Source organism: Lithobates pipiens, unplaced genomic scaffold (genome assembly GCF_037356315.1).
Source record: "Lithobates pipiens isolate NorthernLeopardFrog02 unplaced genomic scaffold, aLitPip1_a1.2 Scaffold_35, whole genome shotgun sequence".
In the NCBI taxonomy this organism is placed as follows: Eukaryota; Metazoa; Chordata; class Amphibia; order Anura; family Ranidae; genus Lithobates; species Lithobates pipiens.
In genome coordinates, this window is record NW_027507811.1 from 5,803,467 (window position 1) to 5,824,099 (window position 20,633).

At 46.4% G+C, this 20,633-nt stretch overlaps 1 protein-coding gene across 1 annotated transcript; it reads left to right on the forward strand.

Moving 5' to 3' along the window:
- Positions 1–11,841: 11,841 nt before the first annotated feature.
- On the forward strand, positions 11,842–19,910 carry LOC143955457 (uncharacterized). Its single transcript, XM_077465501.1, has 7 exons — positions 11,842–11,874; positions 15,294–15,413; positions 15,494–15,703; positions 15,793–16,011; positions 16,088–16,294; positions 16,450–16,585; positions 16,872–19,910. Exons 1-7 carry the CDS (start codon positions 11,842–11,844, stop codon positions 17,669–17,671), a joined length of 1,725 nt encoding a protein of 574 aa, XP_077321627.1. The 3' UTR covers positions 17,672–19,910.
- Positions 19,911–20,633: the final 723 nt, after the last annotated feature.

Here is a 20,633-nt window from a genome sequence, read left to right on the forward strand (position 1 = left end):
TGTATAATGGATAGCTTCATGCATAGCATGAATCTATCTATGCTCGCCACGGCCACCCACTATTCATGCGTCCGGCCCCTATCAGGAATTACAGCGGCCAGGATTTTTTTTTAAGCACCTGATTAGAGCCAGAGGCTCTAATAAGCTTCAAAATAGGGTGGGCTTGGATCACAGAGAACGCGCTTGGAGCCAATCCAGGTGTGTTACAACAGCAAATGAATATTCGCTGTTGAAACACTGATGCTCAATCCGGCCATTCAGAAGCGGGTGTGAGAATCATTTTCCAATTGGCCGAAAAGAGAAGACACCCGATTGGCCGCCGAGGAGGAGGGAGGAAAACGGAAGATGCCGCCACCGTGATGACCCGTAGAGAGCAGGAGAACGTTAGGCCGCCACCAAGCAAGAGAAGCTGCCGGTGATGGGTTAAGTGCTACCGACAGACGGGGGGGGGGGGGTTATACTGTTTGCTGCCTCCCCAAAAATGTTTCCACCGGCCGTCACTGCTGAAAATTTTCATTTCATTTCGGATTTATTTGTTCTTTGAAGACAAGGGAGCCCCCAGATCCTGCCCCCCCTAATGTGAATGAGTAACCCTATTCATTCACCAAAAAAGTGGTCAAAAAGTTAGTAAAAACACACACGGTTTTTGACAAGTCCTGTTATTTTAAAAAAATGCCGACCCGCACAAAAAAAAAATCCAGCCACTAGGTAAACATGGGGCGTGGTTACCTAGTTATGTCATCAGGTGACCCAAACCCTGATGTCTACCTGTCATTGGATGAGTGTCATTATATCAATGGGTTCACTCAGTGACGTCACAGGGTAAACCCGCCCCCATGTTTACTTGTCATTTGGGAAATGACACTCGCCCAATGACAGGTAGACATGGGGGCGGGGTCACTTGGTGATTCACTGGGTAACCCCTGCTCCATGTTTACCTGTCATTCAGCTATGTCCCTGAATGGGACGTGTCATGTTTGGTGAGCGGATTTTTATCTAGTTTTTTTGAAGTTGAGCGTTTTTTGTTTTTTTTTTTGTCAAAAACGGTTTGTTTTTACTAACTTTCTGATCACTTTTTTTGGTGAATGAGTAGGGGGGAGGCCAGGATCTGGGGGCCCTCTTATTAAAGGGGGCTTACCCATTCCGATAAACCCCCTGCCCGCAAACCCCCATAATCACCGGTCCAGGGTTGTGGGGAAGAGGCCCTTTTCCCTACGTTTTAACCATGTTGAAGGCATGTGGCCTGGTATTGTGCAGGGGTGGGCACCAGGCTTTAAGCTTGGATAACTGTCTGGTATGGATTTTTTTGGGTGGGGCACCATTTTTTTTTTTGTTCATTTTGGTGTGGGGCTCCCCTAAAAAATCCATGGCAGACCCAAAGGGCCTAATATGGTTTGGGGGGGAGGGGACCTCTCACGCCGTTTTTTTTTTTTTTTTTTTTAAATGTAATGCTTTTCCAAACATACAACACAAATCCCGAAATAAACAATAAATTCTGAAATTAGTTTTTTTACATTTGTTATTCATTTTATATATTTGAAATAACATTTAAAAAAAAAAAAAAACGAATGCTGAAGATACGGAAATGAATTTCGGTATTCATTTCATATCTTTGGCACTTGTTTTTTTTTATATTCTGAACCATGACTTATCTGCTGCCAGCGGGATTCCCCGCCCGCTGACAGGAGAATGTAAACAAACAATGGTGAATGGTGGCATTAAATAAAAAAATTTAAACAGCGGGGGGGGGGGGTTCTTCCCAATCCATACCAGGCCCTTTGGGGCCTGATCACCTCTATGGTAAGCTGGTGGAACCCACCCGCAGGAACAGGAGAGCCTGGAGAGGCACCAAAGGCCGTCTGCATCCTTTGAGTTGTAATGAAGGTGTATAGTATGAGGATGAAGGCATAGTCTATGTGGACCATGATGTGGTCCTAGGCTGACCTCTGATCACAACAAAAGGATCCTTCAGCTGAAGATAAACTCTTGAATGTGTATTGAGGAATGTCTGGTACATCAGTAATATATTTATATCCTCCTCGGAAGGAGTGGAGATGCCCCATCTCTAATGATATATAGCAGGGGTCTCCAAACTTTCTAAAAAAAAGGGCCAGTTTACTGCCCTTCAGACTTTAGGGGGGGAGGGGGCTGGACTGTGGCCAGTGGGAGTAGAAAATATCCTGGTGTCCAGTGGGAGTAAACAATGCCCTATCTTTGGTGTCAATTGAAGGAGTAGTGCCCCAATCGTTGGTGTCAATAGATGGAACCGTGCCCCATTGTTGGTTTTAGTGGAAGAAATAGTGCTCCATTGTTGGTGTCAGTGGGAGGAATGGTGTCCCATTGTTGGTGTCAGTGGAAGAAATAGTGCTCCATTGTTGCTGTCAGTGGGAGGAATGGTGACCCATTGCTGGTGCCAATGGAAGGAATTGTGCCCCATTGTTGGTGTCAATGGAAGGAATGGTGCCCCATTGTTGGTGTCAATGGAAGGAATTGTGCCCCATTGTTGGTGTCAATGGAAGGAATCGTGCCCCATCATTGGTGTCAATGGAAGGCATTGTGCCCCATCATTGGTGTCAATGGAAGGAATAGTGCCCTGTTGTTGGTGTCTGTAGGAGGACTAGTGTCTCATTATTGGTATCAATAGAAGGAATTATGCCTCATAGTTGGTGTAAATGGAAGGAATAGTGCTCCATTATTGGTGTCAGTGAGAGGAATGGTGCCCCATCATTGGTGTCAGTGAGAGGAATGGTGCCCCATCGTTGGTGTCAGTGGAAGGAATCGTGTTCCATTGTTGGTGCCAGTAGGAGGAATGGTGCCCCATTGTTGGTATCAATGGAAGGAATTGTGCCCCATCATTGGTGTCAATGGAAGGAATAGTGCCCCATTGTTGGTGTCTGTGGGAGGAATAGTGGCTCATTATCGGTATCAATAGAAGGAATTATGCCTCATAGTTGGTATAAATTTAAGGAATTGTGCCCCATCGTTGGTGTCAATGGAAGGAATAGAGCCCCATTGTTTGTGTCTGTGGGAGGAATAGTGGCTCATTATTGGTATCAATGGAAGGAATTATGCCTCATAGTTGGTGTAAATTGAAGGAATTGTGCCCCATCGTTGGTATCAGTGGAAGGAATTGTGCCCTTTTCATGATGTCAGTGGGAGGAATTATACTTTATTGTTGGTGTCAGTGGATGGAACATTACCTCAAGGGCTGGATAAGAGCAAACAAAGGGCCACATCCGGCTAGGGTTGCCACCTCATCCCTTTAAAACTGAACACATATTAATTACACACAATTACATTAATTACACACAAGATAGGGCATTGTTTACTCCCACTGGACACCAGGACAGGTCAGGCACTTAAGTTACTCTCTTTCGGAGTCAGGTCAGTGGGAGTGGCCTTCTCGCTGTGCCCTCTGGGAGAGGGTATTTAAGATACGGCCGTCACGTGGTTCGGGGGTTCCGGTCCAGTATGAAGTGCTGATTACATGGTCCTGGTCCTCCTGACCAGCCCCCAGGAAGGCTAGGGCCTGGGGTGCAGTTCCACCCGACTTTAATGCCTCGGGGCCGGCTAGCCCAAGGCATGGAAACTAGAGGAGGATTCTGAGGCGGATGGGCGCCGTCTCCGGTTCGGGAGAGACCCATTGAACTTCGAGCATTCCAGGGGAGGACTCTTTAGAAGAACACCATGTACGGGGGGTTTTCTTAATAAGAGCCCGGAAGGGCCGAAGTAATCGAGAGAATCCGGTCTTGTGGATATTGCCAAGTAGGCTGAAAGATCCAGGTATCCTACAAGTGTTTCAAGCTTAGTTTCCTACGTGTTCTACAACAATGTCGGTGATAAAGACTTTGTTCCTGAGTAAGCACCTTGTTGGCTGCTAGGCCTTGTGAGAGAGGGACTGTCCAACCTGAGTGATCATCCAGCTGCGAATGGCTATTCTCTGGATGCAGTCAAAGTAAGCAAGTTCCTTAACGTTTTTGGACTTTGACATTGAGAGAACCTGAACTCCTTTCCAACCCTCTGATCCCAACTTAAAGACTGTTCAATGGTTGAAGTTTGCAAATAAAATCCATTCAATTGGATTTATTGTCAGTCTCAAGTTACTGGATCACCTACCACGGGACATCCCCTAGACATGCAACAAGGAGAAGCGTAAGGTAATGGTAAGCCCAAAAATAACCAGCAGCTCCTTCGGGGGTAAGTGCTAGAGCAGTGATGGCAAACCTTGGCACCCCAGATGTTTTGGAACTACATTTCCCATGATGCTCCACTACGCTGTAGAGTGCAGGAGCATCATGGGAAATGTAGTTCCAAAACATCTGGGGTGCCAAGGTTCGCCATCACTGGTATAGAGTGACATTTCTTGTGTAATAGATAAGAACTACAAATTAGTTCTTGGTTATCTGCTGCTATTTCTAATTAAAAAGTATAAATGTGCAGCACATTAGAAGTAAACACTCTCTGAGATACGTTCAGCTCAGCTACTTCTAAATTCTAATTTATTGGTGGGCGGTGTTGATATTTTATACAGAAAGATACGTCATTGCTATGTCAGTCTAATAGGTACATCTCATTGGTTACAATACAAGAGAAATTAAGAAACTTGATGCTTGAAGTTCGGTTGAAGCTGGTTCCCTTATCTCAAATGCATTCTTCTAACGCGGGGGATGTAGGGTATAGACGCCATCTTGGCTCCGAACAGAAAGTCAATCTGTATATTACATAATAAGTAAGGAGAGTGGGAACATGTATACACATAAGCAAATAGACATTTTCTGATTATCATTATGTACATTGGATTCCTTAAAGAGGAAGTAAACCCTGATGGGTTTACTTCCTCTTTTTTTCCCTGCAAAGGTAAAGCATAATGGACTACTATGCATCGCATAGTAGCTCATTATGTGTCACTTACCTGACACAGGAGCCAGCGAAGTCGCCGCTGATCCCTGTAGTCCGCCGCATCCATCTTGCTGGTGGCGTCTCGCAGCTCCGACCAATGACAGCGGCGAAGCCGCGGTGACGTCACTCCCGCGCATGCGCACGGGAGTCGCGTCTCGCAGCTCCGCCGCTGCCATTCGGCGAAGCCGCGATGACGTCACTCCCGCGCATGCGCACGGGAGTCGACAAATTAGGCAAATCCATTCTTGGACTTGCCGCATTTAGTGCGCCTGCGCGCCGCTGTCTACGGCGCATGCGCCGTAGACAGCGGTGCCCATTTTCGGGCAAATATCTCCTAAACCATATAGGTTTAGGAGATATTGCTTGGACCTACAGGTAAGCCTTAATCTAGGCTTACCTGTAGGTCAAAGTGGTTTGAAGGGGTTTACTTCCTCTTTAACACTTGGGCTGCAGTTCCTCTGCGTTCCACAAAGTGGTGATCTTCTCACTTTTTCCCAGACAGGAAGTCTCTATGGAAGACAGGAAGTGATGTCAGGTACAGACAGGAAGTGATGTCAGGTATAAAAAAAAAAAAGAAGTTCCGGGTGAGAGGTGAATCGGGAGGAAGTAGAGAGAAGACGTTACTGGAAGTGGCAGTAGAGGAGGTAATAAGATCTTATTTTCTATTTACACCCAGTAACCCCCCCGTCATGTCCGTCCTCTTCCTCCATAGTCACTGTGATGTCTTTTATCTCCAGCAGATGATTTTACGCATTGGACTGTATAGAATCGAATGGAATCTTTTTTTTTTTTTTTTACTTCCTGTTTAAAGCTTATATAATGAAAACCTAGGTAGATAAATCCCCCCTAAATGAACCCCCCGCCACTAATAAAAGTATTATAATCAGTTAGTATAGACTGTTGAGGTGAGAAGGTCATTGGTGGGAAATGTTCTGGCCCCGTAAATGCATTAATATACATTTCCAAAGATAAATGTCTCCATAATGACCCGAGTCTCAGATATTCGTCCTAAAATGTGATCAGTGAAGTCTCCGGAGTACACGGAGATCACAGGAATAGGATTTTGTCGCAGGTCAACTGATAATATAATTTGCTGCTTAGTGGCTTCCTTCGCAACCTCCCTCAATATTTCAGTTGTGCTCAGATTGGCTTCCATTGCCCGATCGACATTCTCATTTGTCTCTAAGCCGCCTCTTGCTTATCCTCATCCTGAATCTTGTTTCTTTTGGATTGGTTTTGTGCTACCAAGCCCCCGGCTTCACCTCCTTGGATGCGCTCGTCTGTTGCTTGCCCTGACCTTTGGTTTGTTTCCTGGATCTCCCCCTCATCTCTTCTCCATATCCTCTTCCTCGGCTTGTCTTCACATCTGCAGCAACCCAGGGGAGTTGAAACTAGACATGTGCAATTTTGTTTCGGGCCAAATATAAATTCAAACCCAGTTTTGGTTGTACCCCAAAATCATTCACATGAGTGAATGGGTTGTTAATGGGGGGGGCTTCCAGATTCCGATAAGCCCCCCCCCCTGTCCACAGACCCCCACAACTACCAGCCAGGGTTGTGGGGAAGAGGCCTTTGTCCACAAGGTGATTTGGGGTGGATAGGGGCAGAGCCTCCACCCCAAAGCATCCACCCCCATGTTGAGGGCATGTGGCCTGGGATGGTTCAGGAGTGGAGGGTGCTCGCCCCCTCCCCCTTTCCTGACCTCTGGGGCTGCATGCTCGGATAAGCGTCTTGTATGTCGTTTCTTTTTTCATTTTGGTGTGGGGTTCCCCTTAAAATCCATACCAGCTTAAAATAAAATGATCCTCTTTCCAAAGTATCTGTATGTATCTTTCCATATGCCAGTCCTATTTTAGAACCCTGGACACGTTGTTTGGCACCTTCATATAGGCACAGAAACGAAGGAAGCTTAAAGAGGAGGTTCAGACAAAAATTGAACCTCTGTTTTTCGGAACCCCCCTCCGGTGTCACATTTGGCACCTTTCAGGGGGGAGGGGGAGCAGATACCTGTCTAAGGTATTTGCACCCACTTCTGGGCACAGACTCCCACAGAAGTCTATGCCTCTTCCCGTCCCGCCGCGCTGTCTGCTGGGACACACACGGGTCCCAGAGACAGCAGGGAGCATTCTGATTGCGATGCGCGACTCGGGCATGCGCAGTAGGGAACCGGGAAGTGAGGACGCAACACTTCATTTCCTGATTCCCTTACCGAAAATGGCGGTGGCAGCATCCGAGGACCGATGAACGGTTCGGTCTTGGGTGCCGACATCGCTGGACCCTGGGACAGGTAAGGGTCCTTATTTTAAAAGTCAGCAACTGCAGTATTTGTAGCTGCTGACTTTTAAAAAAAAATATTTTGCGGGACTCCAACTTTTAATTCTCCACTTGGCAAAGGTCTAAAGCAGAAGCTGGTATGGCACGTCCAAATATGTACTACTATTTTATAGCGGGACATCTATGCCATTTGTCTAATTTGCTGTCACCCGTTTCACCTAAAGTGGTGGGGGGTCACATTCAGCATATGTCCTTAAATGTAATAACTTGTTGATAGCTTTGGAGGCACCAAAAAGACAGCCCTAGAAAAATTGCGTTTGCCAATTCTGAATTTGGCTAGAGCGGTGTGGAGAGAGTAGGGTTGCCAAATGTCTGGGATTCACCCCTACAGTTCGGGTTTGGGATCATCATCTGGGTTTTAGACTCTCTGAAACCCGGACACATGATTCAGACTGGACTATGACTTCCCAGCAGGGTTGCTGGCTGCAGTTGTCTAAGCCAGAAGCGCCTGCGGGACTCCCCATAATGCACTGCGAGATCGCAGTGCATTGCTATATGATGATTGGCCAAAGCATGCACCTGAACTGTAAGCTTTGGCCAATCCCAGCACTGTCTGCTAAGAGAGCCATAATTGGCCAAAGGCAGGCTCAAGTCCACGCCCCACAATATATAAGGCTGCCTACACGGCTGCCCTGTGTAGTGTTTTTGGAGTGGACGGAGAGATAGCGTGATTTCGATTAAGCAGGCAGGTTATTCAGTTAGTGGCAGTGTATTTGAGATCTATATATAATATATATACTCTGCATCCAGTGTCACCTATAGCTACAGTGCATTCTGTGGTGTACTGTTTCTACTACTTTTCTGGTGGTGTACACAATACAGTGCAGTGTGGTGTTGCAAAACAAAATATACATCATGTCCGGAAGGCCACCAAGGAGAGGCAGACGCTCACAGGCCACTAAAAGAGGGCAAGCAGGCTCTGTGTCTACAGTCAACAGTGCTGGTGGTGGACATGGTGCATCCTCTGCAGGTGGCTGTGGGGCACGCTTGTCCTTTTTTTTTCTGCTGCTGGCCATGTTATTGAGCCAGAACATGCAGAAGAGTTGGTGGAGTGGATAACAAAGCCATCCTCATCCTCTGTCACCCAGGCTCAGAGTAGTTTGCTTTCCAATGCAGCTGCCAAAGAGGCCTATTTCACCGACTCCTTGTCCACAGTCACTCCTTCCATAGCCACACTATCATGCATGGAGGAGTCCCCCGAACGATCGACCACAGTGTCAGGTACATGCCAATTGGAAGGCTCTGATGTTGGTTCCCGGGTTGAGGAAGGGAGTAACATGAGCCTAGAGAGAGGAGGTGCTCAAGATGGACAAGAAACTGGCAGTCCTGTTCCCCCAGCTGCAGCATACTGCCAAATTTGCTCCAGTGATGAGGATGGAGGGGATGATGAGGTCACTGACTCTACTTGGGTGCCTGATAGAAGAGAGGAGGAGGAGGCGGCACAACTCCAAAGAGGCAGGATGTCCTCTAGGGGGCAGCTTAAGGGCAGCCACCCAACTGCATCACACCGCAGAGCTCCGCAGGTGCAGGGCGCTGCTGACTCCCCGCTGATTTTGAATAGTTCCTTGGTGTGTGCCTTTTTTGACACGTGTGCAGCAGATTGCACCGCTGCTGTTTGCAACCTATGTCTGAAGCGGATCAAGTGTGGCCAGAACAGCAGCCGCTTGGGCACCACTTGCTTGACCAGACATATGATGACCTCCTATGCAGTCCATTGGCAACAGCACTTGAAAGACCCACATCAAAGAAAAAGGCAGATTTCTCCTTGCTCCTCACCTGGGATCTCCAACCCCACTATACCTCCAGTCCTCTCAAAAACCTGCACTGAGTGGAATGAAGGTATAGCAATAGGTGTCCCAAGTACTTGCAGCCAATCTGCTATCAGTACACCTCCATCTGATTTTATCAGGCTATTTTCCCTACCCCAATTGCTAAACCGTAAAAAGAAATCTGGTCCCGGCCATCCACATGCTCAGCGTCTGAATGCTAGCTTGGCCAAATTGCTAGCACTGCAACTGCTGCCTTTTCAGCTGGTAGACTCTGCCCCTTTCGTGAATTTGTGGAATGTGCTGTACCTCAGTGGCCGGTTCCAAAATGCCATTTCTTTTCACGGAAGGCCATTCCGGCTCTCTACCGCCATGTAGAAGGCAATGTTTTGGCCTTAAAAAAAAAAAAAAAAAGGTAATGGTGGGGCGCTGAAAAAATTATAAATATGAATGTCAATTACAAATGTGAAAATTAATAATCATAAAACACCTCAAGTCATAGCCAACCTATCACCATGAATTGCAAAAAAACAAATAATTGCAAAAAAATATATATGATATAAACAATAATAAATAAAGTCCCAATTGGATACTAGAACAAAAAATATATCCACAGTCCAAGACAGTGATTCATTCAGTAAAAAACTCCATCTAAATCCATATGCCAGAAGGTGGTTGAAATCTTCTACAAAGTTGTGACACGTCCCTTCACCAAACTTTTGGACACAGAAAACACCCCAACTGTGAAGATAAAGTTGTCTTCTTACCAGATGCTGTTGACTACTTTAATTAAAAAGATAGTCAAATAGGCTTATGCAGGTGAATTACCTGCTCACATGGAATAAGGTGGACCTCTTATGGAAAGAACCTTCTCCTCATAGATTCAGACAGGTCATAAAAAAAGGAGAGCAAACAAAATCCATAGCGTGACACCGTTTAATAATAAAAATAAATTAAAAAACATAAAGCCAAATGGCTGCTTACATATACCGCTGCCCGACCTGGCACTGGGGCTGCTCGCTTAAAACAATCGTTTCGGAATGGATGCGTAGTTCCTCGTTGTGTAGGGCGTGCGTTCCACCAAGAAACAGCCGACAACCAAAAACAACCGCAACTGTACGTGTACGAACGTGATTAGGTACCGAGTCACGTTCGTACATATACAGTTCCGGTCGTCTTTGGTTGTCGGCTGTTTCTTGGTGGAACGCACGCCCTACACAACGAGGAACTACGCATCCATTCCGAAACTATTGTTTTAAGCGAGCAGCCCCAGTGCCAGGTCGGGCAGCGGTATATGTAAGCAGCCATTTGGCTTTATGTTTTTTAATTTATTTTTATTATTAAACGGTGTCACACTATGGATTTTGTTTGCTCTCCTTTTTTTATGACCTGTCTGAATCTATGAGGAGAAGGTTCTTTCCATAAGAGGTCCACCTTATTCCATGTGAGCAGGTAATTCACCTGCATAAGCCTATTTGACTATCTTTTTAATTAAAGTAGTCAACAGCATCTGGTAAGAAGACAACTTTATCTTCACAGTTGGGGTGTTTTCTGTGTCCAAAAGTTTGGTGAAGGGACGTGTCACAACTTTGTAGAAGATTTCAACCACCTTCTGGCATATGGATTTAGATGGAGTTTTTTACTGAATGAATCACTGTCTTGGACTGTGGATATATTTTTTGTTCTAGTATCCAATTGGGACTTTATTTATTATTGTTTATATCATATATATTTTTTTGCAATTATTTGTTTTTTTGAAATTCATGGTGATAGGTTGGCTATGACTTGAGGTGTTTTATGATTATTAATTTTCACATTTGTAATTGACATTCATATTTATAATTTTTTCAGCGCCCCTACCATTACCTTTTTTTTTTTTTTCAGCACGACAAGTTTTTTTCTTGTTTCTTGGGAGCAGCTACTAGTGTTTCACTTAGTTTATTTGATTCACTGACTATTAGTTTATTTTTATTTTTACATTTGCATAATTGGCGCGGAGTTTATTAGCTGCTGTTTTTCAGCAATTTTTTCACAATGTTTTGGCCTTGTTGGACAGGATGGTCAGCAGTAAGGTGCATATTACCGCTGACTCACAGTTTAGTAGGCATGGGCAGGGACAATACCTTTCCTTCACAGCGCACTGGGTAACTCGGTGCTCCGTAAGCGTTCAAGGGCCTACGCAAGCACTTAGGCAAAAATATGCCATGTGGTGCTTGAGTTGGTCTGCTTAGGGGACAGGAGCCACACTGGGGCAGAGATTTTGTAAGCTCCGCAGGTGCAGGCTCAGAGGTGGTTGACGCCACGCCAGCTTCAGCCAGGATTGGTTGTATGCGACAGTAGCACCAACCTCTCCACCCTCGGGCAGGGACACTTGACCCATGCCCCATGTTTGGCACACGTCCCGAATTTGGTGGTGCAGTGGTTCTTCAGCGGGTATACCCAGGCATACAGTATCTCCTGAGACAGGCCAGAAAAGTCTGTGGTAATTTCTGCCAGTCATACAATGCCAGTGCTTGGCTGGCTGACATTCAAAGGGAATGAAACCTGCCTACCATCTGCCTCATTTGTGACCATGCCTACCAGGTGGAACTCAACGTTGGCAATGCTGCAGTGGCTGCACACGCAGCAGAGGGCCATCAGTAAGTACCTGTGTGAGTATGGCACCAGAGCAGGGTCAGGGGGGCTTGGCTTCTTTTCGCCACGCCAGTGGCTACTGATTAAGGATGCATGCACTGTCCTGTCACCATTTGAGGAGGCCACGAGGATGGTGAGCAGCGACAATGTATGCATCAGTGATGCTGTCTCTCTTGTCTTCCTGTTGGAGCACATGCTTCGTGGAATAATGGACAGAGCACTTGAAGCAGAAAAGTGGGAGGTAGAGGAGGACTTCCTTACCTCTCAAGGCCCCCTTTATCCAGATAGTATTCCTGTGGGCCTGCCAAACACACAGGAAGAAGAGGAGGAGGAGGATTGTATCAGCATGGACATGGAGGATAACACTCAGCAGCCTTCAGGGGTAATTTTCAGTCCCCAGAAACCCAAGGAGTTGTACGTGGCTGGGAGGAGGTTGTTATGGATCATGTGATCCTTAGTGACCTAGAGGAATCAGAATCGAATGCCTCTGCAAACTTATGCTGCATGGCCTCCCTGATTCTGCAAAGCTTACAAAAGGACCCTAGGATTTGTGGTATCAAGGAGAGGGATCATTACTGGCTGGCAACCCAGCCACGTTACAAGGGTAAGGTTGCAGAACTCATCCTGCCTTCGCAGAGGATGAAACATCTTCAGGAGGCCATAAAGAAATGTTTGTGCAATGCATTTCCAGACCCTGGGAGGTTAAAATTTCCTGGGGCTGGACAACGTGTTACTGAGGCTTCGTTCAGTCAGAGGAAGAGCGGTGGAGAAGGTGGTCGGCTGACCGATGCCTTTAGACAATTTTTGAGTCCTCAGCACCAAGGTCTGATCGGTTCAAACAACCAGCGTCTGCATTACATGGTGCAGGAATATCTAGGGGCAAGAGCAGACTTGGAGACCTTTCCACCAGAACATTTACTGGGTCTTGGGGATGGACTACTGGCCAGAACTCCCTCAATATGCAGTTGAGCTACTGGCCTGTCCTGCATCCAGCGTTCTTTCTGAACGCATATTCAATGCTGTTGGAGGGTTTGTAATGTATCATAGAATGCATCTGTCCACAGACTCCGTTGATAGGCTCACATTCATAAAAATGAATCAGTCTTGGATCATCAGCAGCTATCAAGCACCTGATGCTGATGTAACTGATTGATTTTTCTATGGATGTGGGATCCCTTGAAGACTGCCTATCCTATTCCTCCTCAATCTTGATGAGGCTAGCTTCCAACAATATTTGTGTTGGTCTATCACATAAAATCCCAATAAAATACATTGACGTTTTTGGTTTTTGGAAAATTTAAAGGGTATGAATACCTTTTCAAGGCACTGTATGTATCTTTTATCTTCTGATCCAAACAAGCTGTATATACATTTTCAAATAACCTGATACACGTCAGTTCAAATTTACTTTATCTGCTATGGTGCTCATGTTGAGCATTTTGTAGACTTTGTTACTGCAATGCACATTCGTTAATCAAAAGTGTTAAAAAGAAAATCCATACCAGACGGGCTTGGTATGGATTGGGGGGGGGGGGGGGGGTACACTGTTCTGGTTTTTCTTTTCTATGAATTTTTTATTGCCACTGGCACCTGATAAATCCTCGGTTGTTAAGAATGCGGAGGCTGGCTTCCCAGCCTAGCTCCTTAACAACCAGCTTTTCTTCACACAGAATTCTAATCAATCGTTTTTCAGCCGATCCAAATTTGAATTGTTTTCCGAAAATTTGGAATTGATTAGAAAACGAATAATTTAACTAAACGAATTCTGAAACGAATCAACAAAACAAACTTATTAACATAACAAATTTAATCAAAACAAAATGAATGCTTCCGTTCTGCACATGTCCAGTCTAGAAACTTGGCTTCAGCACGCAGCAAAATCAATCTCCACTGTCAGGAACTCTGGGGAAAATTAGCTGGTACTTACACTACGCTCCTCCGGAAATCACGTGCTCACACGAGAGCTTCCTCTACCTTTTAAAGTTCAATTTTCAGTTTAGGAGAAATTATTTGCTTTGCAAAGGAGCTGCATAGAGCGTTCCTCACAGTTACTCCTCCCAATGTCCCTCCATCCAAAGTCAGAAAGTCCTATTGCATCACAATGCCCTCACAGCTCCTCCTCCCAATGTCCCTCCATCCAGAGTCAGCACATTATATGACATCACCCTGACCTCACAGCTCCTCCTCCCAATGTCCCTCCATCCAGAGTCAGCACATTCTATGACATCACCCTGACCTCACAGCTCCTCCTCCCAATGTCCCTCCATCCAGAGTCAGTGCCTTCTATGGTATCTCATTGACCCTACACCAACCCTACGGCTCCTCCTCACTTCATTCACCTTCAGTACATCCTACGTTATCACATTGTCCTCACAGCTCCTCCATCAAATGTCTCTCCATCCATAATCAGCAAAACCTTTGACGTCACGCTTATCTTGAACTGACCCACAGCAGTATATCAGAGCCATTAAAGAAGGCAGAAGATCCCATTTATTTTTTCTTGTCTGATGTTCCTAAACAAAATGAGGCCAGAAACAAAGCACACCTAACATAGATAATGGAATTTGTGACCAGCAGGCCTAAAGGGTAGAAGGAACCCCAAAAATCTAAGCAAACATTAAACAGTCCAGATTAAATATGTTCCCACTGGGGGCCTTGGTTCTAAAATACTGACCTTCATATTACCTCCTGATATCCTCATCATGGTATTCTACAACCAATAACAATCCAAATAATTCTCTGTTATTAAGGTTATCCGTCTACAGGGGAAGCATCATAGATGACTGCAGGAATGAGGATGGAGGAGGACCGGAGACACATGACTGAGAGGATACTAAACCTCACCCTGGAGATCATCTACCTGCTGACCGGAGAGGTGAGGAGGATTCTGGGAGGTCACATGACATCCCTCTTATCTCTATTAATAAAACACAGACCTGACCGGAGAGGTGAGGAGGATTCTGGGAGGTCACATGACATCCCTCTTATCTCTATTAATAAAACACAGACCTGACCGGAGAGGTGAGGAGGATTCTGGGAGGTCAGATGACATCACTCTTATCTCTATTAATAAAACACAGACCTGACCGGGGAGGGGAGGAGGATTCTGGGAGGTCACATGACATCACTCTCATCTCTATTAATAAAACACAGACCTGACCAGAGAGGTGAGGAGGATTCTGGGATTCTAACATGATGTTCCTATTGGTTCCCCAATACAGAGATTTCCTCTTGTGAAGTCAGGTGATCATATGAACATCACAGTGCCTCCATGTGACTCCCTAAAACCTGAGAGACACAACATGGAGAAGATTCTAGAAGTCACCAAGAAGATGATGGAGCTGCTGACAGGAGAGGTGAGGAGGATTCTGGGAATTCTGGGACATTATCCAGTAACAGACAAGGGATGTGTCTGGATGGTGACTGTATCATTGTGTGTGTCAGGTTCCTATAAGGTGTCAGGATGTCACTGTCTATTTCTCCATGGAGGAGTGGGAGTATTTAGAAGGACACAAGGATCTCTACAAGGACGTCATGATGGACAATCAGCCGCCCCTCACATCACCGGGTAAGAGGAGACTTTATTGTAAAGGAGAGAGCAGTACGGAGGCTCCACCCATCCCCCATCATCTGATAAACACATAGAAACAATGTATTCAGTCAGTGTGTGTGTTTCCTACAGATGGATCCAGTAATGGGAACCCACCAGAGAGATGTCCCCGTCCTCTGTATTCCCGGGATTCCACACAGGGAGGTCACACCATCCCCCACCATCATCAGGTAGGTGAATGACAATTATTGGTAGTTCTGATTTATACAGAATCATGATTGTTACAATGAATGTTCTATTATATATTCAGAGTGGAGACCTCAGGAGTGATAATAATATTGATATTAAAGAAGAGTATAAAGAGGAGGATGAGGAGTATGGAGTGACGAAGGAGCTTTGCGAAGGTCACAAGGATATGATGGAGCCACCAAATACCAGGAACCCACCAGAGAGATGTCCCCGTCCTCTGTATTCCCGGGATTCCACACAGGAAGGTCACACCATCCCCCACCATCATCAGGTAGATGAGGAACAATCACTGATAGTATCATTAGGATCTGTACATTATCTGCATTGTTACCATTGATTTCATTTTTATTATATATTCAGAGTGGAAACCTGAGAGATCCTAAAGTTGAGGTTAAAGAAGAGATAAAGGAGGAGGATGAGGTGATGGAGGAGTCAGAGTTTCAAAATGGACACAAAAATCTGTATTATGACAACATAGTGGAGTCATCCAGCTACAGGAACCCACCAGAGAGATGTCCCCGTCCTCTGTATTCCCGGGATTCCACACAGGAAGGTCTTGCCATCCCCCACCATCACCAGGTAGATGAGGAACAATTATTGGTAGTTATGATGATAAACAAGCTTTGTTGCTACAATTAATTTGTTATGTTTTCAGAGTGGAAACAACTGGAATTTTAATATTGGTATCAAAGAAGAGTACAAAGAGGAGGAGGAGGAGTATGATGTGATGGAAGAGGTTTCAGAAGAACTCAAGGATTTGATGGAGTCACCTGGTAGCAGAAACCCACCAGAGAGATGTCCCCGTCCTCTGTATTCCCGGGATTCCACACAGGAAGGTCACACCATCCCCCACCATCATCAGGTAGGTGGAGTTGAGGGTCGGGAACATAAAGTGATTGAACACTCTGACATGTGGAGATGATGTGTGGACTCTACAAGATGATATTTTCTATGTGATCTCACATCATAAATACTTCTATGTTACAGATGTTATTTTCTGCCATTCTGTTGGTTTAGGGTGAAGATCCGATGAACATAAAAGTTGAGGGTGAAGTAGAAGAGAGGTATGTGAGGGATGATCAGCAATATACGGAGGAGGCTGGAATGATGAGGACAATCAAAGAGGAGGACACTCCTACAGAGATCAGCACAGGTGACCCATCATATATTCTTCTCTCATCTCTGCTCTGTTATGTTGTTGTATAAAGAGCATGGACCTCCCAGTCCTCCATTGGTTCCTGCTCTTCTGACAAGGCTGTGTAAATGTAGAAGTGATCTGGGATGAGGACCAAAGGTCTGAAGTGGGGGGAAAAGTCCCAGCTGGTTGGGACCTCCACAGAGAACATCTCCTCACTCATATCTACCTGATCCAGATGGGATCTTGATGGAAGTGAACTAACCCTCTAATATCTATTGATGATGTTTTTATATTTTTCCAGGACACGCCATGGAGAAACCCTCAAAGGATCGTCTCACTTTATCTCCAGGTTGTAGAATGGAAGATGAGGACATCACAGGAGATTGTGGAGGAGAAAAGACAATGATCTCCACTATGGATGGTGGACTTCACAGTGTGGATAGACCACGGAATCCCTCCGACTCTGTAGAACCTCGTACTGTGAGGGACAGTTCTGGAATTCAGGGGGAGGAGACACCTTCCCATCCTGAAAGTGGGGAAAATGTTAGCTCTGACTTAAACGTCACTGTACATCAGAGATCTTACACGGGGGAGAAGCTCTATGCCTGTTCCGAGTGTGATAATTGTTTTCTTCCTGTATCAGAACTCATCATACATTACAGATCTCACGCAAGGGAGAAGCCGTATTCCTGCCCCGAGTGTGGGAAATGCTTTTCGGATAAGGCCTATCTTTCCATACATCAGAGATTGCACACGGGCGAGAAGCCGTATTCCTGCCCGGAGTGCGGAAAATGCTTTTCCCGGAAATCATACCTTTCTAGACATCAGAGGTCTCACACCGGGGAAAAGCCGTATCCCTGTCCGGAGTGCGGGAAATGTTTTTCGCAGAGATATGACCTCTTTAGACATGAAAGATCTCACATGGGCGAGAAGCCGTATTCCTGCTCTGAGTGCGGAAAAAGCTATACACGAAATTATGACCTTGTTATACATCAAAGAACCATCCATACGGGGGAGAAGCCTTTTACCTGCGCTGAGTGTGGGGCTGGATTTTCACAGAAATCGGATCTTGTTTTACATCAAAGATCTCACGCCCAGTAAAGTCCATATTCCTGTTGTGAGTTTTAACGAAGGCCAATCTTTCCAGACATCAGAGATCTCACACAAGGGATACGTTTTATTTTTGTCCTGAGTGCGGGAAATGTTTTCCATGGAAATTAGACCTTGATAAACATTAGAGATCTTACACAGATGAGAAGCCGTATTATTGCCCTGAATGTGGAAAATCGTATTCATGTCCAATCTTACTGTATACATTAGATATGCCAACCATGGGTAAAGCTGCTTTCCTTTCCTGAGGGCGGAAAATGTTATGCATGTAAATCAGACCTTGTTATACATCAAAGATCCCCCACAGGTGAGAAGCCGTATTCCTGCCTTGAGTGTAGAAAATTGTTTTTCACAGGAGTCTTGTCTTACCGAACTTCAGAGAACCCACACCACCCCTGAGTGTCCCAAGTGCAGGAAATGTCTTGAATCATACTCTGCCGCACACCAGAGATCTCACACTGGAAAGAAGCTCACCTTGATAGACACCTCAGAAAACACGTGGCTGAGCGCTCCTCTGATCTTTATCATGGAAGAAAGTCTTTATGAGGAAATCGGAGATTACTAAATACTTCAAAGTTCTCTGCTAGGAGAAAGAAGGAGGGGATGTCACTGCCGGTTGGGTCCCTCTAGGAGAGAGAAGGAGGGGGTGTCACTGCTGGTTGGGTCCCTCTAGGAGAGAGAAGGAGGGGGTGTCACTGCCGGTTGGGGTCCCTCTAGTAGAGAGAAGGAGGGGGTGTTGCTGCTGGTCGGGTCCCTCTAGGAGAGAGAAGGAGGGGGTGTCACTGCTGGTTGGGTCCCTCTAGGAGAGAGGAGGAGGGGGTGTCACTGCCGGTTGAGTCCCTCTAGGAAAGAGAAGGAGGGGGGTGTCACGGCCGGTTGGGTCTCTCTAGGAGAGAGAAGGAGGGAGTGTCACTGCCGGTTGGGTCCCTCTAGGAGAGAGAAGGAGGGGGTGTCATTTGTTGGTTGGGTCCCTCTAGGAAAGAGAAGGAGGGGGTGTCATTGTTGGTTGGGTCCCTCTAGGAGAGAGAAGGAGGGGGTGTCACTGCCGGTTGGGTCCCTCTAGGAGAGAGAAGGAGGGGGTGTCATTTGTTGGTTGGGTCCTTCTAGGAAAGAGAAGGAGGGGGTGTCATTGTTGGTTGGGTCCCTCTAGGAGAGAGAAGGAGGGGGTGTCACTGCTGGTTGGGTCCCTCTAGGAGAGAGAAGGAGGGGGTGTCACTGCCGGTTGGGTCCCTCTAGGAGAGAGAAGGAGGGGGTGTCACTGCCGGTTGGGTCCCTCTAGGAGAGAGAAGGAGGGGGTGTCATTGTTGGTTGGGTCCCTCTAGGAGAGAGAAGGAGGGGGTGTCATTGTTGGTTGGGTCCCTCTAGGAGAGAGAAGGAGGGGGTGTCACTGCTGGTTGGGTCCCTCTAGGAGAGAGAAGGAGGGAGTGTCACTGCCGGTTGGGTCCCTCTAGGAGAGAGAAGGAGGGGGTGTCACTGCTGGTTGGGTCCCTCTAGGAGAGAGAAGGAGGGGGTGTCACTGCCGGTTGGGTCCCTCTAGGAGAGAGAAGGAGGGGGCATCACTGCTGGTAGGGTCCCTCTAGGAGAGAGAAGGAGGGGGCATCACTGCTGGTAGGGTCCCTCTAGGAGAGAGGAGGGGGTGTCACTGCCGGTTGGGTCCCTCTAGGAGAGAGGAGGGGGCATCACTGCTGGTAGGGTCCCTCTAGGAGAGAGAAGGAGGGGGTGTCGCTGCCGGTTGAGTCCCTCTAGGAAAGAGAAGGAGGGGGTGTCACGGCCGGTTGGGTCTCTCTAGGAGAGAGAAGGAGGGGGTGTCACTGCTGGTTGGATCCCTCTAGGAGAGAGAAGGAGGGGGTGTCACTGCTGGTTGGGTCCCTCTAGGAGAGAGAAGGAGGGAGTGTCATTGTTGGTTGGGTCCCTCTAGCAGTCTGATCTTCAGCAGAAGCTTCAAAGGAAGACATCCCGGAGAGAGAGGAGCTAGATCTTGCTTGTCGATGAAGAGAAGGGGAGATCAGACTACATGCCAGGGCTGATAATTGCATTGCAATAGTTATCAGGCTTCACAAATCATTTGCTTGAAATATGCCAGTTTCAGATGTAACATTTCATACGTACCTGATCGGAAAAAAAAAGTGTTAGCGTGTACTTTATAAAGTATGAACAATGGATAACTATATGTTTACATTCTTAAAACCATGATATTCTGTGTAACGTGATTGATAAAAGTCTTCCTTCAGATTCGTATGATGAAATGTTCTTTTCTTTTCCTTTTATTCCTTTTTCTAACACTACAAGTGAGGTCCATCCTGTAGGTTTTCCTTTTAGTCTTCATCTTATGTCTTAGTAGTTTGGTTTTACCAGCTTGTACTTGTTGGAACAGCCGACTCTCCCCCCTTCTCATAAATCTCAGGATGTCTCTAGTAGACTCTGGTGAGAGAGTAGGGGAGGATCATCTCGCTGCATGCACTGGACAAGATAGAGAGGAGGATCACCAAACCAAAGGATCAGCAGAGCTGGAGGTTACTACTGAGCAGGAGATCAGGGACAAGATAGAGAGGAGGATCACCAAACCAAAGGATCAGCAGAGCTGGAGGTTACTACTGAGCGGGAGAACAGCGGAGCTGGGGGGTTACTACTGACTGGGGAAACAGCAATGCTGGGGATTCTACTGAGTGGGGCACCAACAGAGTTGGGGGTACTACTGAACAGGGGATCTGCTGAACAAGGATACTAATGCCGCGTACACATGATTGGAATTCTCGTCGGAGAAAAAGCTCTGATGGTTTTCCCGATGGAATTCGGCTCAAGCTGTCTTGCCTACACACGGTAACACCAAATTCCGATTGTTTATAACGCGGTGACGTACAACACGTACGACGGGACTAGAAAAAGGAAGTTCAATAGCCAGTAGCCAATAGCTTCTGTCTCGTAGTTGAATCTGAGCATGCGTGATTTTTGG

Excerpts from the sequence above, each read along its gene's own strand:
- LOC143955457 (XM_077465501.1), top strand. The coding sequence starts at position 11,842 with ATGGACAGAGCACTTGAAGCAGAAAAGTGGGAG. Across the intron at positions 11,875-15,293 it reads TTGAAGCAGAAAAGTGGGAG|TCAGTGTGTGTGTTTCCTAC; the intron begins GTAGAGGAGGAC and ends CAATGTATTCAG. Across the intron at positions 16,586-16,871 it reads TCCTACAGAGATCAGCACAG|GACACGCCATGGAGAAACCC; the intron begins GTGACCCATCAT and ends ATATTTTTCCAG.